The sequence below is a fragment of the Schistocerca cancellata genome, chromosome 10, assembly GCF_023864275.1.
Source record: "Schistocerca cancellata isolate TAMUIC-IGC-003103 chromosome 10, iqSchCanc2.1, whole genome shotgun sequence".
In the NCBI taxonomy this organism is placed as follows: Eukaryota; Metazoa; Arthropoda; class Insecta; order Orthoptera; family Acrididae; genus Schistocerca; species Schistocerca cancellata.
Genome location: NC_064635.1, coordinates 87,054,600 through 87,075,821, shown reverse-complemented (window position 1 = coordinate 87,075,821; position 21,222 = coordinate 87,054,600). Strand labels below are relative to the sequence as shown.

At 43.1% G+C, this 21,222-nt stretch overlaps 1 protein-coding gene across 1 annotated transcript in view; it reads right to left on the bottom strand.

Annotated features, from left to right (window-relative positions):
• The window catches only part of LOC126106151 (open rectifier potassium channel protein 1), a gene marked incomplete at its 3' end in the record, with an annotated part of 205,169 nt that overhangs the window by 82,249 nt on the left and 101,698 nt on the right, over positions 1–21,222 (bottom strand). The window contains exon 2 of the mRNA XM_049912392.1: positions 518–700. Within this exon, the coding sequence (XP_049768349.1) occupies positions 518–700 (183 nt within the window). The remainder of the gene's footprint in view (positions 1–517; positions 701–21,222) is intronic.

Sequence of the window (21,222 nt, the reverse complement as noted above, 5' to 3'; positions counted from 1 at the left end):
TGTCATCTCGACTGCTAGTGATACGAGGCCGTTGGGATCCAGCATGGCGTTCCGTATTATCCTCCTGAACCCACCGATTCCATATTCTGCTAACAGTCATTGGATCTTGACCAACGCGAGTAGCAATGTTGCGATACGATAAACCGAAATCGCGATAGGCTACAATCCGACCTTTATCAAAGTCGGAAACATGATGGTACGCATTTCTCCTCCTTACACGAGGCATTACAACGACGCTTCACCAGGCAACGCCGGTCAACTGCTGTTTGGGTATGAGAAATCGGTTGGGAACTTTCCTCATGTCAGCACGTTGTAGGTATCGCCTCCGTTGCTAACCTTGTGTGAATGCTCTGAAAAGCTAATCATTTGCATATCACAGCATCTTCTTCCTGTCTGTAGCACGTCATATTCGTGGTGTAGCAATTTTAATGGCCAGTAGTGTAAATATAGCCTTTGGACTGATTTGCTGTTCGTCGCGGTGGCAGGGGTTAAGCGCTTTGCTGCTCACGGGACGTACCTATTGTGCTGACGACGGTGACCACGAAGAAGAAGGAGTTGTAGAAGGTCCACTTCTTGGGCTCCGGGCTGCTGTCCTCCGGGGGAGGATCCGTCATGTCGCGGCCGCAGAAGTCGGACAGATCCTCCAGGAAGAGCCGCTGCGCCGTCTTGTTCTGCGGCCAGTAGTAGTGGTCCACCATGTCTGCAACAACATAGACAAATGTAATGTATTGCGAATACATAGAAAGAAGGATCCTTTATTGTATTATTATATGATAGCCGAACAAACACTGGTAGCAGTTACTTCTGTAAAATATCTGGGAATATGTGTGCGGATTAAAGGAGTTTTGCTATTTGGAGAGCAAAATAACTGATGAAGGCCGGAGTAGAGAGGATATAAAATGTAGACTGGCAATGGCAAGGAAAGCGTTTCTGAAGAAGAGAAATTTGTTAACATCGAGTACAAATTCAAGTGTCAGGTAGTCGGTTCTGACAGTGTATGTATGGAGTGTAGCCATGTATGGAAGTGAAACATGTACGATAAATAGCTTATACAAGAAGAGAATAGAAGCTTTCGAAATGTGGTGCTACAGAAGAATGCTGAAGATTAGAAGGTATTCAATAGATTTGGAGAGAAGAGGAGCTTGTGGCACAACTTGACTAGAAGAAGGGATCGGTTGGTAGAACATGTTCTGAGACATCGAGGGATCACCAATTTAGTATTAGAGGGCAGCGTGGAGGGTAAAAATCGTAGAGGGAGACCAAGAAGTGAATACACGAAGCAGATTCAGAAGCATGTAGGCTGCAGTAGGTACAGGGAGATAATGAAGCTTGCACAGGATAGAGTAGCATGGAGAGCTGCATCAAACCAGTCTCAGGACTGAAGACCACAACAACAACATGCGTGCGGAACGATTTGAAGTCGAATGATCATATAAAATTAATTGTTGGTAAGGCGGGTGCCAGGTTGAGATTCATTGGGAGAGTCCTTAGAAAATGTAGTCCATCAACAAAGGAGGTGGCTTACAGAACACTTGTTCGACCTATACTTGAGTATTGCTCATCAGTGTGGGATCCGTACCAGATCTTTTTCACGGAGGAGATAGATAAGATGCAAAGAAGAGCGGCGCGTTTCGTCAGAGGGTTATTTGGTAAGCGTAATAGCGTTACGGAGATGTGTAGCAAACTCAAGTGGCAGACTCTGCAAGAGAGGCGCTCTGCATCGCGGTGTAGCTTGCTGTCCAGGTTTCGAGAGGGTGCGTTTCTGGATGAGGTATCGAATATATTGCTTCCCCCTACTTATACCTCCCGAGGAGATCACGAATGTAAAATTAGAGAGATTCGAGCGCGCACGGAGGCTTTCCGGCAGTCGTTCTTCCCGCGAACCATACGCGACTGGAACAGAAAAGGGAGGTAATGACAGTGGCACGTAAAGTGCCCTCCGCCACACACCGTTGGGTGGCTTGCGGAGTATAAATGTAGATGTAGAACACCACAGAAAACCTTCACCACACTTCCTGATCATTCCCACTGCAGTAGAGAAGACTCTTCTGCACTACCCTCCGGAAGTATGGGAACACCTGGTAATTATAGACAGTGGAAAAGAAATACAGTATAAAAATGCATTTTGTTGTTTTACAAATGTTTATTAAGTTCAAATAATAGACAGGAAGATGCAACAGTTAAATTTTCGATTCCTCAAAATAGCCACCCTTTGTCTTCATCACTGCCTTGCACACTCTCGGCATGGGCTGTATCACGGTACAAGTGTATACAGGGTGTTACAAAAAGGTACGGCCAAACTTTCAGGAAACATTCCTCACACACAAATAAAGAAAAGATCTTATGTGGACATGTGTCCGGAAACGCTTAATTTCCATGTTGGAGCTCATTTTAGTTTCGTCAGTATGTACTGTACTTCCTCGATTCACCGCCAGTTGGCCCAATTGAAGGAAGGTAATGTTGACATGCTTGTGTTGACATGCGACTCATTGCTCTACAGTACTAGCATCAAGCACATCAGTACGTAGCATCAACAGGTTAGTGTTCATCACGAACGTGCTTTTGCAGTCAGTGCAATGTTTACAAATGCGGAGTTGGCAGATGCCCATTTGATGTATGGTTTAGCACGGGGCAATAGCCGTGGCGCGGTACGTTTTTATCGAGACAGATTTCCAGAACGAAGGTGCCCCGACAGGAAGACGTTCGAAGCAATTGATCGGCGTCTTAGGGAGCACGGAACGTTCCAGCCTATGACTCGCGACTGGGGAAGACCTAAAACGACGAGGACACCTGCAATGGACGAGTCGATTCTTCGTACAGGACGATAACCCTAATGTCAGCGTCAGAGAAGTTGCTGCTGTACAAGGTAACGTTGACCACGTCACTGTATGGAGAGTGCTACGGGAGAACCAGTTGTTTCCGCACCATGTACAGTGTGTGCAGGCACTATCAGCAGGTGATTGGCCTCCACGGGTACACTTCTGTGAATGGTTCATCCAACAATGTGTTAGTCCTCATTTCAGTGCAAATGTTCTCTTTACGGATGAGGCTTCATTCCAACGTGATCAAATTGTAAATTTTCACAATCAACATGTGTGGGCTGATGAGAATCCGCACGCAATTGTGCAATCACTTCACCAACACAGATTTTCTGTGAACGTTTGGGCAAGCATTATTGGTGATGTCTTGTTGGGCCTTATGTTCTTCCACCTACACTCACTCAATGGAGCACGTTATCATGATTTCATACGGGATACTCTACCTGTGCTGCTAGAACATGTGCCTTTACAAGTACGACACAACATGTGGTTCATGCACGATGGAGCTCCTGCACATTACACTCGAAGTGTTCGTACACTTCTCAACAACAGATTCGGTGACCGATGGATTGGTAGAGGCAGACCAATTCCATGGCCTCCACGCTCTCCTGACCTCAACCCTCTTGACTTTCATTTATGGGGGCATTTGAAAGCTCTTGTCTACGCAGCCCCGGTACCAAATGTAGAGACTCTTCGTGCTCGTATTGTGGACGGCTGTGGTACAATACGCCATTCTCCAGGGCTGGATCAGCGCATCAGGGATTCCATGCGACGGAGGGTGGATGCATGTATCCTCGCTAACGGAGGACATTTTGAACATTTCCTATAACAAAGTGTTTGAAGTCACGCTGGTACGTTCTGTTGCTGTGTGTTTCCATTCCATGATTAATGTGATTTGAAGAGAAGTAATAAAATGAGCTCTAACATGGAAAGTAAGCGTTTCCAGACACATGTCCACATAACATATTTTCTTTCTTTGTGTGTGAGTAGTGTTTCCTGAAAGTCTGGCCGTACCTTTTAGTAACACCCTGTATTTATATTTTTATAATTATATATTTTATGATTTTGGTTCGGGTGGCTTTAAATATTGTGGGCGAGCATGAGACTTTTAATTAACTTATACCGTGGTAACACTTGTACGGACATCTGCTGCCGCGAAGTACGTACGATATAATATTTTTTAAACACAGCGCGCGACTCGCGGCCTTCTAATAAATAGTTTACGTGAGCGCTGCTATTTACCAAAGAAAATATGCGTATTCTTACGCTAACTGTAATTATAAATATGGGTCTCAGCGGCTACTGGTTATTTATGTAACAAATTACATAAATTACAATAAAGATTAACTGAGATATTGCGGAATGTAATGATTTTCAATATTTCTTATTCATTATTTGCGAGGCAAAACTGGAGAGAATATCGTCTGCCGTTAGGCGGCCAGAATGAAGCCTACTGAACTCATTCAGTGCTGTGAATTTTGGTAACTGAAATTATTTTTAACTTCGGAATTAGTGAAAGACCAAAATTGAGAAGTCTCTCGTATTAACGTTTAATATTGTAATATGAAATTTTAATTAAATAATAAAATCAGCGTAATGGCCGACTAAATCCTGCTAGGGGAGATGAGCTCCGTGCACTGTGAAGTTCTGTAAAAATTTTGTTAATTATAATTAATGATTGCGAACATGCGAGGTGACAACTAAGTCAATAATACACACTTTCCAATAACAATTTCTATTGTATTTTTCAAAACTACAGATAAAACTTACGTTAATTATCAGACAGCACTACAATGGCGGCCTACCGCCAGACGAAACAAAACAGGAGAGAGTGTTCAATCGGCCGGCCGAAGTGGCCGAGCGGTGCGTTTATTGCCTCCTATTTCTAGTACGATGAAGAGGCTGCAGATCTGAGAGCCTACGAACTGGCCGGTAAAGGTTTTATTAGAAGGACGAGGCTAGACCATAAAAACGTTCCGAGTCTTAGGCTTTGTTTCAGTTCAGCTAACCGACACGACACACACTTCCCCCACCTCTGCACTCCAAGCGATGGGCAGGACAACCTTCTCCCGAAAGAACAAGAAGTAGCCTTTTAGGAACGTGAGAAGTCTAGCCAGGTGTCGCTTTCCAGAGGCCAGCGTGAGAATCGCCGTTTGCCTCAGCGGCCATGTGACAGAATAACGTTGCAATTGGTTCATAGCGTTATTTTCCGTAGAGTGTGTGCTTTTTCATGTATGTGTGCGTGTGAACGCTCTTATTCGCCAGCTTCACAATCGTATCATGGAGTGGGAGAAATCTCCTGGCTTCATACCCACGCGCGAATGCTACTGGTTTATAATAACCTTATCACTAAAATGTTACTGGACAGAGCTCGCATTGTGTGCTTCTGCTGGTCTGCGAAATTGCTTCTCTGACAGACTCCGCGGAGGTAGGGAAGAGTGGCTGCTAGCAGATCGTAGAGTGCGCAGTCCTGCTAGGAACTTTCTGCTGGGCTGCTGACGAGGCGAGCCTTGCTTTCACGAAGAAGGATGTCTCCACTTGAGTGCTGAGCGCAGATGGCAGGCTAAACCCGAAGCTTCCATCCGGTACCGCCGCTGCCTCCTCCTGCAGTCACGCTACGCCAGTTTGCTGAGATGGGCCAGCATTCCGAACACCGCTGCAGTAGGAATGAGAAGTTAGATCGCTCCCTTCAGGAGTCAGTTGTACATTATTAACGTTTCATAGTTGTTTTCATTATACTCTGAGACAACAAAAGTCATGGGATTTCTCCCAGTGTCATCTCGGACCAGCCTAGTGCAGCAATGAACTCAAGTCGTTGGAAGTGCCCTGCAGAAATATTGAGCCATGCTGCCTCTATAGACGTCCATAATTCCGGATGTGGTGACGGTGCAGGATTTTTTGTGCACAAAGGACATTCTCGATCATGTCCCATAAATGTTCGATGGCATTCATGTCGAGCCGGATGGGTGACCAGATCATTCACTAGAAATGTTCAGAATGTTCTTCAGATCAATCGCGAACAAATGTGGCTCACTGACATGGCACACTGTCATCCATAGTTATTTCGAAAGATGAAGTCCATGATTGGCTGCAAATGGTCTCCAAGCAGCCGAACATAACTATTTCCAATCAATGATCGTTTCAATTGGACCAAAGGGCCCAGTCCACGGAATGTAAATACAGCCTAAACCAGTATGGAGACACCACCAGCTTGCACAGTGTCTTGCTGACAACTCGTGTCCATAACTTGGTGGGATCAGTGCCACACTCGACCGTAGCATCAGCTCCCGGGACTCGCCTGACTGGGCCACGGTTTTCCACTTCGTCTAGGGCCCAACCGATATGGTCACAAGTCCAGTGGAGATGCTGCAGGTGATGTTGTTCGTCTGCTGCCATAGCCCATTTTAGCTGCACTGTCCTACAGCACTGTCCTACATTGCTTTCTGCGCTTATTTCACGCAGTGTTGCTTGTCTGTTAGCACTGACAACCTACGCAAACGACGCTGCTCGCGGTCGTTAGGCGAAGGCTATTGGCCGCTGCGTTGTACGTGGTGCGAGGTAATGCCTGAAATTTGGTATTCCCGGCACACTCTAGACACTGTGTATCTCGGAATACTGAATTCACTAACGATTTCGGATTTCCCATGTGTTTAGCTCCAGCTACCACTCTGCGTTCAAAGCCCGTTAGGTCCCGTCGTGCAGCCATAATCACGTCGGAAACCTTTTCATATGAATCACCCGAGTACAAACGACAGCTCCGCCAATGTATCGCCCATTTATACCATGTATAAGCGATACTACCGCCGTCTGTATATGTACTATCAAGTTTGGTACTCGTACGGTAATTAGTTTCCGTGTTATAACGTGTTAAACAGGGAAAGTTTAATTATAACCACCACGTATATGAAATACTAATGCAACCTACGTCTATCTCAAACCACTTACTGTATTCATGTTTTAGTCCCCCACTACAACTTTACCACCGCCCCGCCCCCCTGCCCCCACTACAAAACTCATAATTCCTTCCTACATTAACATGAGTGTTATCAATCGATAACTTCTTTCAGTCAAGTTACGCCATAACTTTCTTTTCTCTCTTCTCCGATTCAGTACCTCCTCATTATTATTGTATCTATTCATCGCATCTTCAGCATTCTTCTTTTCACTGCATTTCAAAAGCTTCTATTCTCTTCCAGTCTGAATTGTTTGTCGTTTACTTTTCACTTTCATAAAAGGCGACACTCCAGACCAGTAGCTTCAGAGAAAACTTTCTAATACTTTCATGTTCACAGATTTTTCTTTTTTCATAAATGCTTACCTTAGTATTGCCAGCTTGCTTATTTTATGCGCCGTACTTTTGCCATTCACAGGACACGTGGCCTGTGATTGAAAAAGTGTCATGACGACCTCTCCGTTGGCAAAAGATTCCGGACCAGTCCCCCTTCGGAGAGAAGGGGCCTACCACGGGGCAGGTGATCATGAGAAAAAGATGGAATAAGCAACGAGGGGATAACATTCTACGATTCGGAGCTTGGAATGTCAGATATATATGTTATAGTGAGTCTCAGTTGAATGAAAAGGGAGGAGGTTAAGGATTTCTGCTCTGACAAGTATAGGTAATATCAACAGCAGCAGAAAACGGTGTAACGGGAGTAGGATTCGCTGTGAATAGGAAAGCGGACAGAGAGTGAGCTACTGTGAACAGTTCAGCGACCGGGTTGTTCTCATCAGATTTTACAGAAGACCAAAGCCAACATTGACAGTTCAGGTGTAGACATATGTGCCGACGTCGCAAACACAAGATGAGAAAATAGATGAGGATAGTGAACGGGTAATTCAGTACGTAAAGGGAGATGATCATCCAATAATCATGGGGGACTGGAACGCGATTTCAGGGGAAGGTATAGAAGGAAGGGTTACGGGACAATATGGCATAGTCTAGGCATTGGCGAACTTCGGTGATTCACAGCTTACGTAAGCTCGCAGACTACTTCGGCACGGGACGCGATAACAGCGCTCCTGGAGCATAAATTAGGAACTATAGTGTCTGTGACGTTAAGGCTTGTGAAATAATAAACATACGAACGGCACCCCTTTTCTGACAAGCCAGGGCAAGAAATTATGCCTCAAACCACGCACTTTTGGAAGTAACGTCATGCAACCGCATCTTCAGATGTTTACATTTCTTTACGTGCCGCGAACTTTGTTTGTTTACTTACAACTTTTTACAAAAGCTGTCTTAAAAAGTTCCGTTGCAAACTTCCACAGCGTCTCGCGCTGTCCCCCACGAATTTCTTCGACGGCTCGTGTTGAAACAAATTGCTCGTCTGTGGCCTAGGAATGAGAGAGGAGAAAGGCTAATTGAGTTCTGCCATAAATTTCAGGTAGTAATAGCGAATATTCTCTTCAAGAATCGCAAGAAGAGAAGGGACGATTAGAAAAGACCCGGAAACACAGGAGTGTTCCACCTGGGCTATGTCGTGACCCGCCAGAGATTCCGAAATCAGGTATTGGATTTCAAAGTGTACCAAGGACCAGATATAGACTCAGGGCGTAACTGAGTAATTATGAAGGGTATAATTAAATTCACAAGAATCATATGGAACACTCAGCATGGAAATACTGACAAATGACAGAAACGTTTGAAATTCGCTGAAAATGTTTTTACAGCGATAACTAATATCACAGTAGCCCGCCCGGTTAGCCGTGCGGTCTAACGCACGGCTTTCCAGATTGGGAAGGAACGCCTGGTCCCTGGCACGAATCCGCCCGGTGGACTTGTGTCGAAGTCCGGTGAGCCGGCCAGTCTGTGGATGGTTTTTAGGCGGTTTTCCATGTGTCTCGGCGAATGCCGACTGGTTCCCCTTATTCTGCCCCAGCTACACTATCTCGGCGATTGCTGCACAAGCAAGTTCTCCACGTAGGCGTACACCACCACTACCCTACCACGCAAACATAGGGGTTGCACTGATCTGGTGTGAGACCTTCCCTGAGGGGGAGGGGGGGCACCGGGGACCGAACCGCACAATAACCCAAAGAGTGGTTCGGTGTGGGGTGGCGGATGGGTGAAATGGACTGCAGTAGTCGTCGTGGGGTTGTGGACCACTGCGGCTGCAGCGGGGACGGAGCCTCTCCGTCGTTTCTAGGCCCCCAGTTAACGTACAATACAATGTAATATCACAGTAGGCAGATCAGTTGGAGCAGTCACAGATGTCAGAGTGTCAGCCACGGGTACCAGGAAGAGACTCCGAACAGAAGAAATACGTCAACTGATCGACGAAAGGAGGAAGTAGAAAGTAGAAAAATGTTCAGAGAAAGACAGGAATAAAGCAACACAAATCATCAGGAATGAAATAATTAAATGTGCAGGACAGTCAAGGTGAAATGGCTGCAGGGAAGATGTGAGGAATCGAAAAGGAAACGATTCCCATCAAGACTGACTCAGCATATAGCAAAATTCAAAACAACTTTAGGTGAAATTAATTGCAAAGGTAGTAACATTAATAGTGCATTGAAACTTTCACTCGTAAACTTATAGATGGAAACAGTACGTTAAAGGTCTCTATGAGGGGGAGGACTTGTTTCATAACTCGATAGAAGAAGAAACTGGATGTGGTAAGGAAGAGGTACGGGATTCAGTACTAGAGCAGAGTTTGAAAAGATCTGTGAAAGACTCGAGATCAAATAAATCAGAAGAGACAGATAACATGCCATCGGACTCTCTAAAATCATTGGGAGGAATGGCAAACAAACGACTATTCAGACTGCTATGCAGAATCTATGAGAATGGCGAAGCACCATCAGACTTCTGGGAAAATATCATCGACACTATTCGGAAGAAAGGGAGAGAAGCGCGAAGACTATCACACAGTCAGTTTAACAGCTCATGCATCCAAGCTGCTGACGAGAATAATGTACGTAAGAATGGAAAAGAAAATTGAGGATCAATTATATGACGATCGGTTTCACTGTAGGAAAGGTAAAGGTACAAGAGAGGCCGTTCTAACTTCACGCTTGACAACGGAGGCAAGGCGGTGCGACTATAGGAATCGTCGATATAGAAAAACTGTTCGCCAATGTGAAGTGGTGCAAGATGTTCAAAAAATGGTTCAAATGGCTCTGAGCACTATGGGACTTAAGATCTGAGGTGATCAGTCCCCCTAGAACTACTTAAACTTAACTAACCTAAAGACATCACACACATCCACGTCCTAGGAAGGATACGAACCTCCGACCGTAGCGGTCGCGCGGTTCCAGACTGAAGCGCCTAGAGCCGCTCGGCCACGCAAGATGTTCGAAATTCTGAGAAAAGTACAAGGAGACAGGTAATATACAATATGTACAGGAGCCAAGAGGAGATAACAAGAGTGGACGAACAAAAACGAACTGCTTAGATTAAAAAGGGTGCAAGACAGGGATGTAGTCTTTCTCACTCTTTTTCAATCTATACATCCAAAGTGCAACGACTCAAATAAAAGAAAGGTTCAAGAGACGGATTAAAATTCAGGGTGAAAGGATGCCAATGATAAGATTCACTGATGACATTGCCGTCCTCAGTCAAAGTGAAGAGGAATTACGAGATCTGCTGAATGAAATGAAGTCTAATGAGCAAAGAATATGGTCTGAGAGTAAATCGAAGAAAGACGAAGGTAATGAGAAGTAGCAGAGATGAGAACAGCGAGAAACTTAACATCAAAACTGGGAATCACGAAGAAGACGAAGTTAAGGAATCCTGGTACCTAGGCAGCAAAATAACCCATGACGAACACAGCAAGGACGACATAAAAAGCAGACTAGTACTGGCAGAAAGGGCGAAGAGAAGTTTACTAGTATAAAAAATAGTCCTTAATTTGAAGGAGAAATTTCTGCAAACGTACGTTTGGAGTACGGCACTGTATGATAGTGAAACAAGGACCGTGGAAAATCGGAATAGCAGAGAATCAAAGCATTTGATATGTGGTGCTACAGAAGAATGTTGTAAAGCAGGTGGACTGGTACGGTAAGAAACGAAGTTCCCTGCAACATCGGCGAAGAAAAGAACTCGTGGAAAACACAAGAAGAAGAGGCAGGATAGTAGGACATCTTTCAAGACATCAGGGACTAACTTCTACGGTACTAGCGGGAGCTGAAGAGGGTAAGAACTGCAGGGGAAGACAGAGACTGGAATACACCCAGCAAGTAATTGACGATGTAGGTTGAAAGTGCTACTCTGGGATGAAGAGGTTGGCCCAAGAGAGAGATTCGTGGCGGATGACATCAGTCAGAAAACTGATGACTAAAAGAAACATCTGTAATTGTCAATTATTTTGTCGCCGAAAATCATAACTCATCTCCTACTTTTTAAATTTTTATTATCCCATTTCCTAATCTAATCATCTCAGCACTCTGTTGTACTCTTGTTGATGTTCATCTTAAAACCTCTTTTTCAAAACACTATCGATTTGGTACACCCGATTTTCCAAGTTCTTTGTTCTCTCTTGCAAAATTATGATTTCATCGGCAAACCTCGAAGTTTTTATTTCTTCTCCCTGAACTTTAATTCCCTTTCTAAATTTCTCCTCTGTTTCCTTTTAATACTTGCTCAATGTACAGATTGAACACCAACGGGGATACGCTTCAACCCTGTCTAATTCCCTTCTCAACCACTGTTTCCCGTTAATGGGCGTCGACGTTTGCAACTGCAGCCTGATTTTGTTTCCTACATTTTATCCTTGTTACTCTCAGAATTGTAGAGTGTGTACCAGTCAACATTGTCAAAAGCTTTCACTAAGTCTACGAATGCTACAAGCGAAGGTCTACCTTTCTCTATCCTATGATCTAAGGTAAGGCCTAGACTGTGCAGTGCCTCGCGTGCTCCTAGATTTCTCCGGAACGCAAACTGATCTCCTCCGGAGTCGGCTTTTACCAGGCACTATCGTTTAACCGGATCGAATGACCATCTCTGCCACGATATCAGGTCTGGGGCAAGTGAGGCGAGGTTTAAGTGTCCGGTAAGAAGTTTACCGGCGCAGGAAGCGACGTTAAACAAGGGCTGCCCCGTGTTCTGCACAATTACCAGGGCACACGTCTGCGTTTGCCCCGGCACTTAGCGCCCTCTGCATGTCGGCTCGTTACTTACCGGCTCCACCTGCACTTAGCACAGCCCGAGGTCACACTTGCCAGCCTGTCTCAGGGAGACAAGACGCAGCGCGCTCAATTCTAGGAGCGCACTGCGCTGCCTTTTTATCCCGATAATCAAAACACGAGAAAGCTTTAAAAAATTCCTAAAGTTCTCTTCCTCCTTTTAGTTACTTTTCAGTTTGTTTATTACTCTTACTTTCCCCTCCTGCTCCTCGGCAACAGGACATCAACAAGAGCCGGCCGCTGTGGCCGAGCGGTTCTAGGCACTTCAGTGCGGAACCGTGCTGCTGCTACGGTCGCAGGTTCGAATCCTGCCTCGGGCATGGATGTGTGTGATGTCCTTAGGTTTGTTAGGTTTAAGTAGTTCTAAGTTCTAGGGGACTGATGACCTCAGATGTTAAATCCAATAGTGCTTAGAGCCATATTTGAACAACAACAAGATGAAGCATAAAAATCAAGAAAGACAAAGAGGGAGAACGAGAAACAAAAAGAGCAAGAAAGGAAACTAGAAAATACTGAGAAAAAGAATTATTCGGTACAAGGAAAGGAAATACAGATAAATGAAGTGAAAAAGAGGAGGAGGAGGAGAGAGAGAGAGAGAGAGAGAGAGAGAGAGAGAGAGGGGGGGGGGGGAGATGATGATGATACATAAAGGAAGAGATAATGAGGATGGGCAAGCAAGAATCTCTCTCTCTCTCTCTCTCTCTCTCTCTCTCTCTCTCTCCTCCTCCTCCTCCTCCTCCTCCTCCTCTCCCTATTTGTTCTATCTCGATTTTCCATTTTATAATTATGATGCTTTTAATTCCCTATCTCTCTGCTTATTTCTCACCTTTTCCTTTTTCTCACTTTCTTTCTCCATCTCTCCTTTTCTCTTGTTGGTTCTTCCTCTTTCCCCATATTTTCCTCCCTCTTTCTCGTTTGCTTTCTTGCTACCTCTGTTTCTCCAATTCATTCTACCTTTTGCTCTTTATCGATTTTTTTCCTTGCTCCTGTTGCTCTCCAATATCCCTATTGCATATTCTCGCTCTTTTTGTTTTCTCTTTCTCACAGTTCCTAACAAAATTTCTGTTACTCTTTATCTCTCTCCACCTTCCACACATTCATTCTCTTCCTATTTCTTATTTTGTATCTTTATCTTCTCGTATTCGTTTCCCTCTTCCTCTTAAAAAGTTACCCTTACCTGTTGTTAAATGAATAAAGCAATTTCCGCAACAAAACTTTTCTGATGTATTTCCTGATCTATTACGATCTCCCTACTCCTATTCTCCCTTTCTTCTGTGCTGCCCTGCAGTTGTCTAATAGTACTTTCATTTATTAGTTCCCTCATTCCAGGTGTTTGGTGTACACTTGGGACGCCAGTTACCACTTTGTTATTCGCTGACTGCGTCTGCAGCTGGACGCCGTCTAGCCTGCTTCTAGTCTACATCTAGCAATTACGTATGTTTTTGGTAGTTTTCACTCCCTGAATGTTGAGCCTCGCCATAAATTTTGTTTCATCCTACATTTATGAATTTAAAGTCTCTAACTTCACAATGTTACATTGCAAACAATAGACTTCAGTTACAACAATCAGAGCACCGGTATTTTTGCACTGTAAGCGCTTCTCCTGGCCTGTGGACAGGCCAGTGACAACCATAAATACTGTAAAAAATGACAAATGTGTGTAAATACTTAATTGATTTGTAATTCATTTTCCTACTATTTTAGTAAACACTTTATATTTAATTTTAAACATATAATGTTATGACGACTTGGTAATAAGTCGAGACCGATAATTAAAGCATTCGTGTGACAGAGTGATCTATATAAGCAAAAAATTATTTCACACTTAGGCTGAGCTACATGATTTGACTACCAGTGAGTTAATTTTTTACAATGTCGCCACAATGGAAATTGAAATGGAACTAAAAAGCGAAATTTATTGACTTTTCGCTAGACAAGTAGGGTATCATGTCGGATATGACTCTCTTAAACCACCACAAAATAACAAGTGATCGTAAACTACCATGAGCCGAATAAATATTGCTAACAAATCTGGAAATAAAAGACATCGGGCAGGAAGTCGTTAATGTACATTATGGCAATTAATTTGAGAATATGGAGATATTTAAGATGCAACTAAGCGACTGGTTTATCATTTTGGTAGATGGTGATACTATGGACATGACGAAACTCATGAACCGTATTCGTAGTTGCGAATACAAACATCGTCAGCTGTATAATGGAATGATGACAATGAAAATTTGTGTTGGACGGGGATTCGAACCAGAACTTCCCGCTTTACGCAAGCGGTCACCTTAACCCTCTTTATTTATTTTTTTACGTGAATGGAACTAGAGCCAGCAATTCATCGATTATGGAGCTTTTTTTTCAGATAGAGTCACATCAATGTTATGTGCACAATTAGTTCAAAAATGGCTCTGAGCACTATGGGACTTAACATCTGAGGTCATCAGTCTCCTAGAACTTAGAACTACTTAAACCTAACTAACCCAAGGACATCACACACATCCATGCCCGAGGCAGGATTCTAACCTGGGACCGTAGCAGCAGCGCGGTTCCGGACTAAAGCGCCTAGAACCGCTCGGTCACAGCGGCCGGCCACAATTAGTTCCTTATGGTATAAAACAACACACTGTACAATAATGAAAAATGGAAATAGACCATTCTCCCTGCGTAACAAACAAATGGTCCGCACACCCTCATTCACCGTGAAGTTACCTTATCGTGTCCGACGTTTCGGCTATCCTTGCACGACTCACGTTAGACCCAAACTGCCATACGTCGTCGTTCATACGTCACAACCCGTACTTGTACACACATTATGTAATTCCCGTACAGGGAGGGACTTTTTTAATTGAAAGTCGCTTCCTGGTTATGGCGGATAAATAGGATATTGCAGTGCTGTGTTGTTAAAAAGTGCGTTGCACTATTCTTTCGAAGATTATGGACGAAACTGGCAAATACTGAAGAAAGGTTGTTAGGCAACAGCAAAATGTGTTGCATGTACAAGAAGGCAGTGAAAATAAAATTTCCAAATGAAATGCGATTATTGAAGAGAAGGCAAAAGCTACATGTGGAGGATAACAGTGACTTGATTAAATTTGCTGAACTGAACAGATTTGGGAATGTGTCCGAGAGAATCAGAGACCGATCCAACGACAACTTTGCAAAGATAAACAACTGAAAATCGGAAAATGACGAAGAAAACAAAACAGGAACTTATGTGTGGGAGAATAAACAGCCGAGATAATTAATAGCGGAAAAATGGGACTGTGCAAGTAACTATATGAGGCGCATAAAGATAATCGAGGCGACTTATTCTCATTGTTTATAGACTGGAAAATGCAGCCTACAGGAATGTTACTAAGCGGTTAACCCGGTTCATGTTTCATGGCGCAGAGTCCCACTTGCAGGTCGCTTATCTAACGGATACCAGGGGCAAAAAAATTTGATTTTAAATATTCCACACAATTACTGAACGAATTTAATAATTTAAAATGCTATCATAATCTACTCGTTAAATAGTATAATCTTATGTCAAAGGTATAGCACAGAAAGACAAGTATTGAAATCAGGAACCGTGAACATGTTTTCAAGCAGCGTAACTCACGGCGCGCAAATTACCCAGACTATATTCGTCTAGTATTTCAGAATGAGAGAACTTAGGGATTTACAGCAAATGTTCTAGGCCTGCATAATTTCAAACCATCACGGAACTATTTCTCTCTGACACGTACCAACACACAAAGTGATGAGAGGAAAAGAGTTTAACGCTTACTACATTATCGCTATTCATGCAATAAAACTTCAGCGTGAGACATAACATTTTATTACTTCTTTGCTATTAACTCTATTTCTAACATATTTTGCGGATAGTGAAATGGTTCAAATGGCTCTGAGCACTATGGAACTTAACATCTATGGTCATCAGTCCCCTAGAACTTAGAACTACTTAACCTAACTAAACTAAGGACAGCACACAACACCCAGCCATCACGAGGCAGAGAAAATCCCTGACCCCGCCGGGAATCGAACCCGGGAACCCGGGCGTGGGAAGCGAGAACGCTACCGCACGACCACGAGATGCGGGCTTTTGCGGATAGTATACCACTGAATGTACGTGCAAGATTAGAGAGGGTGGGCAAAAATGTAGAAACATGACGAGAAATACATGCTTTGTTTCCGTTACCTAGAGACTTTTGTCTCAATATTATTACAAGTTAAAATCAAGTCATTCTTTTTGGGACACCCTGTACTGCACTGGAACACTATCGCAAATAAAGATAGTTATAGAGGCAGCTTGGCTCAGGGGACTTCCAGCGACTTCTTTAGTCCACGCCACGTCGAGTTTCTACATTACATAGGTGGTCATCCGACGCTATATTAGGAGGCTTCCAATGAATTTTGTCACCTCATTGTATGTCGGTGATACGTAAATGCGAACGTGGGCAAGTTGTTGGTGCCCATATGGTGGGCACTTCGGTCTCCAAAGTGGCCAATGTGTTTCGTACTTCAAGACACACAATATCTAAAATTTATAAAGCGTACAGGGAAAATGGAAGAGCATCATCCGCTGTGTCAGAACTGGGACGAAAGTGAGTTATGTGCGGTAATTGAAGAAGATTGTGACGAAAAACAAAACGACACCTGGAAATATCGCTGCAGAACTGAGTGAACCATTCGCGAGTCCTATCAACAACAAAACTCCACGAAGGGATCTCAATAAGGAGAGATGCCCGTTACAGGTGAAAGTGATACTGAAGACAAAAAATCTACAAAAATGGCTCAGATGGCTCTGAGCACTATGGGACTTAACATCTTAGGTCATCAGTCCCCTAGAACTTAGAACTACTTAACCCTAACTAACCTAAGGACATCACACACATCCATGCCCGAGGCACGATTCGAACCTGCGACCGTAGCAGTCCCGCGGTTCCGGACTGCAGCGCCTAGAACCGCACGGCCACCGAGGCCGGCCAAAAAATCTACACTGGGGAGCAGAGGAAGAAAGTAATTTGGTCGGATGAGTCTTGTCTTTTATGTTTCTAACTTCTGGCCGCGATTATCTCGCAAAAATACGACGTTCTGGGATTCGGTTATGATTTAGACAGCCATATCGTGGTATCCCATGGGTCCCTTGGTTACTGTGCAATGTCGCACTCTGCCGGGGATTATGCGACCATAGTACAGCGCGCGTTTCCCAATGATGATGGTGTGTTCCAAGGCGACAGGGACACTGTTCACAAAGGTCGCATCGCCCAGGACTGGTTTTGTGAGCTCGGCGATGGAATGCCGCATCTCCCCTGGGCACTGCAGTCACCAGATCTCAAGTTACTCAGGCTTTGTGATCAGCTTTGGAAAGAAGGGTGCATCACCTCAACTTGCCACTATTTTGCAGGAGGAATGGAGTAAGACTGCCTTGACAACCGTACAGAACTGTCTTTATACATCACGAGACGACTGGAAGCTACTTTAGGGCCAGTCGTTATCGTATTAGGCTTAGTAATATGTTTCTGGTTTTTCTATATACAGGCAGATAACTTAATACGTGGTGTAGGCGACGATAGAATGCCTACGGCGGAATATAATTCCACGATGGAGGACGACGATATTGTTAAGGCTCCCAGAAAGGAGGCAGACAAGGTAAAAGGAAGTCTTGTTGCTTCTACAGAAATGATATTGCAGACTTTTAGAGTTAATGAAGAAGGTTGAATGTATCAATTTGAGGTAAGGGACTCTGGTCCGGAAACGATCAAATAGAAAGTTCAAGTAGAAAGTTATAAGGCAAAATCGTTCTGGTATCTATGACAGTGGACCTATTCTACTCCAAGCTCTTTGTTTTCCATATTTTTGGAGGAGGTAGTATCGACCAAAGCAAGTATAGTGGTAGAAGGTAGTGCCACGAACTGCATACTACAATTCATGACTGTTGAGGAATCAGTTCAGGGCGGAGGTGCGTTTGAAGTTCACTTTTGGAAGTTTTTCTTGAATATCTCGAAAAACATTGCCTCCAGCGAAAAGGTATTCCAGTTCAAAATGTAACTACATTAAATTTCCTACAAAACGGTCCCGTTTATTTCTTCGTTATGACTAGTAGTTTGGAGAGCGAGAGAATATGAAAATCTAACGCATTTTGTATGAAGGCCAACTATAACATTGCGGCTTACATAAAACGACAGCTGTAGGAGCATTTGTATCACTCTGCATGTGTTCCACGTTAAATGCAGTTCAGGAATGCGCTCCACTTCTTTGAAAAATTATTTTTCATGCATCTATTTAGTTAGTTAGCCATAATGGGCATACCAGCACGTCTTTCCCTCCTCAGACACCAAGAAAGAGAAAGTTTGCTAGGAAACGTTTAGTAAAGAGTAATCCCTTCTTTACTCATGCGAAGTTTAGCCGTTAGATTTCTGTTTAGCGTTTTTGTTTGAAACAAAAACTAGGGCTAAAATTTCACTCAGTATTCGGGGAATTGGCACTCGTGGCTACGAAAAGTCCTCGTTATAGGCCGAAAGTCAGACCTACCAATAAATTAAGTACCGATTTTTACATAGCTAATAAACAGTGGACGGCTTTTTACATAATTTATGTATAAAGTATCCCAAAGGTAATTACCATAATTAATTATGAGTGTGAAAATTAGCACCAGTCAGCAACAACTACAGTAAGTGTCCAACAATGGCATCTTCGGTCGGTTAATGTGCAACTTGATTCATTTCTTATCTCTGAAAGCTATCATTCATGATGGAATTTGTGCAACACGGTGTATGAATGGATGGACGGATGGATGAACGAATGAACGTACGAGCGAACGAATGCGCATCATGTACTCTCCGCTATACACCGCATCGTAGGTGCAGGTGATACGTTGTAGACTGAAAGACCGCGATACAGCCGTAATATAGGCGACGGCCTATGTACACGGCCGATGCAGTGGAAGGCTGTTCGTTCGCATCGCGTCACAGGTTGCATAAGTTACAGGATGAATGGCACCCGCCGGTATCATTGAACTACTACCGTTTTTTCTTTTCTTCTCCTTCAGTTTTTTTATCTACTAACTACTACGGTTATCATATATTTCTCTGTTTCCATGCCCTCTTCGCATTTTGGTTTGTATTTCTTTTTATTCTTTTTTCAGATCCATTCCTTATAAGTATTCCTTCCACCTTCCCGTTTCTTATTGTAACTGGTTTTTTACGCTGCATATATTTTGTTCGCTTCACACATCACCATTACTGATTCTGTGTGTTGTCATACATCTTTCAATACTTCCAACAGGCCTCACCTCTTTAGTCTGGATTAGTATTTCTTGTATTTTGTTTACCACGCATATAGTAGCGTTGCTGGTAAAACAGTGTAAACTTTTCAGATATCTGCCCATTGTTCAAAAAATATTAATAAACCTGTCCACTTTATTTTGTGTAGCCACTTCAGCTCTCCTGTTCCATCAGCAAAATTTCGAAGGTTGCTCAGGAATATTTTCTGAGTATTTGGTGCTGGAGTTCCGTAGCTACTGATCACTCGTTACAGAGTAATGATTGAATTATGATTTATTCGGTTTGTTACCACAATTGCCTTTTCTTTCTGTGAAAATACTTTCCTACGGAAAGATCTGGTTTTTGTAGGCGCCTGTGCAGAGATGCAAAAGTCTGTATGTTATTGCAATCATTTTGCGCCATTATGCCACTTTTCCATTGCATTCAGAGAAACCCAAACACAAGGTACATATCGGCAAAGTCTGTATCAGTAAATGTGTCCATAATGCTGCGTATCACTGTCAGTGCACAGCTAACAGTTCCGGAAAATAAAATCTGAAACATTACTGAACGCAGAGGGCAGAGATTAAAGTACATGTTTGTTTCCAGAAATGACGCGCAGTGCATCCGCAAAAAAATTCAGTGCAATACAGTTACGAAGATAAATGGTGGTAAGAAATTAACTAAATGAAATGAATCTGTAACGAACCACCTAAGATCACTAGTCCCTTACACGAAAATACTAACAAAATATCCCTGAACAACATTCTAAAATTTGTCCGTGGAGTTAGGGTTCACCATGTATATTATTATCGCCCAGTACTTTATAGTCATTAGATTCTACATAGGGTTGAAGTTTTTTTTCTGGGAGTGTAAATGTTATTCAGACGTTTTTCTTTTACTGCAAGAAAAGTTGAAACACAGTAAAATAATGATGGTGTTGAGACAGCAACCGGCCACAAATTTATTTTCAGTTCCTTTATTCAAAAACTACCGTTACCGGTTTCGAATCATTACGATTCATCTTCAGACGGTTTTCATGCTTTCATTACATGTGGTGCGCTTTTTTTTACAGATTAATTGTCCTAAAATATAAATAATACGTAATTATAAGCACGTCAGACAGATGATTGCCTTACAGATTTGCATTGAATGTGACTTACGTCAAATATCGGTTTGTAGCGTTTGTGTTTTATTAGTTTTCGTCCAACAGTTGTGGTGTACTTATAATTATGTATTATTTATATTTTAGGACAATTAATTTGTAAAAAAACGCACCACATGTAATGAAAGCATGAAAACCGTCTGAAGATGAATCGTAATGATTCGAAACCGGCATAGGTAGCTTTTGAATAAAGAAACTGAAAATAAATTTGTGGCTGGTTGCTGTATCAACACCATCAATATTTGTATTCATATAACAGCCACAGTTTCCAACCATGTCATCATATGACAAAACTGCATTACAATAAAATAAATCTTGTGACAGTAAATAGCTTTCAATACATATGACAGCTTTTTAGAATTTTGTAGCTCTAACCATGTAACATTTTGTATGTTAATTATATCTTCATAATTACATGAAATGTGAGGTTTTAATGTTATAGACACGAAAATCGCCGTTTCAGTTATAAGGGTTTTGTTTTTAGATTCGCGACCGGTTTCGGGATAACTAATTCCCATCAGTTGCAATTAATCGTGTGTTGCGACTTTGAATGCCGCGAGACTGTGCAGGGCGGAGGCGACCACCGCAAAAGAGGGCGCAGCACCGCCTCTCACTCCTAGCAGGCGACTGGAAGACAGGCAACACGCACTGCGTACACATGTCGCACAGTGCTACATTGTGCGGCCTTTCTGGACCATAACTAAATCAATATACATAATTGAATAACATTGGGGGTAGGCTACAACCCTGTCTCACTCCCTTCCCAACCACTGCTTCCCTTTCGTACCCCTTAACTCTCATAACTTCCATCTGGTTTCTGTACAAATTGTAAATAGCCTTTCGCTCCCGGTATTTTACC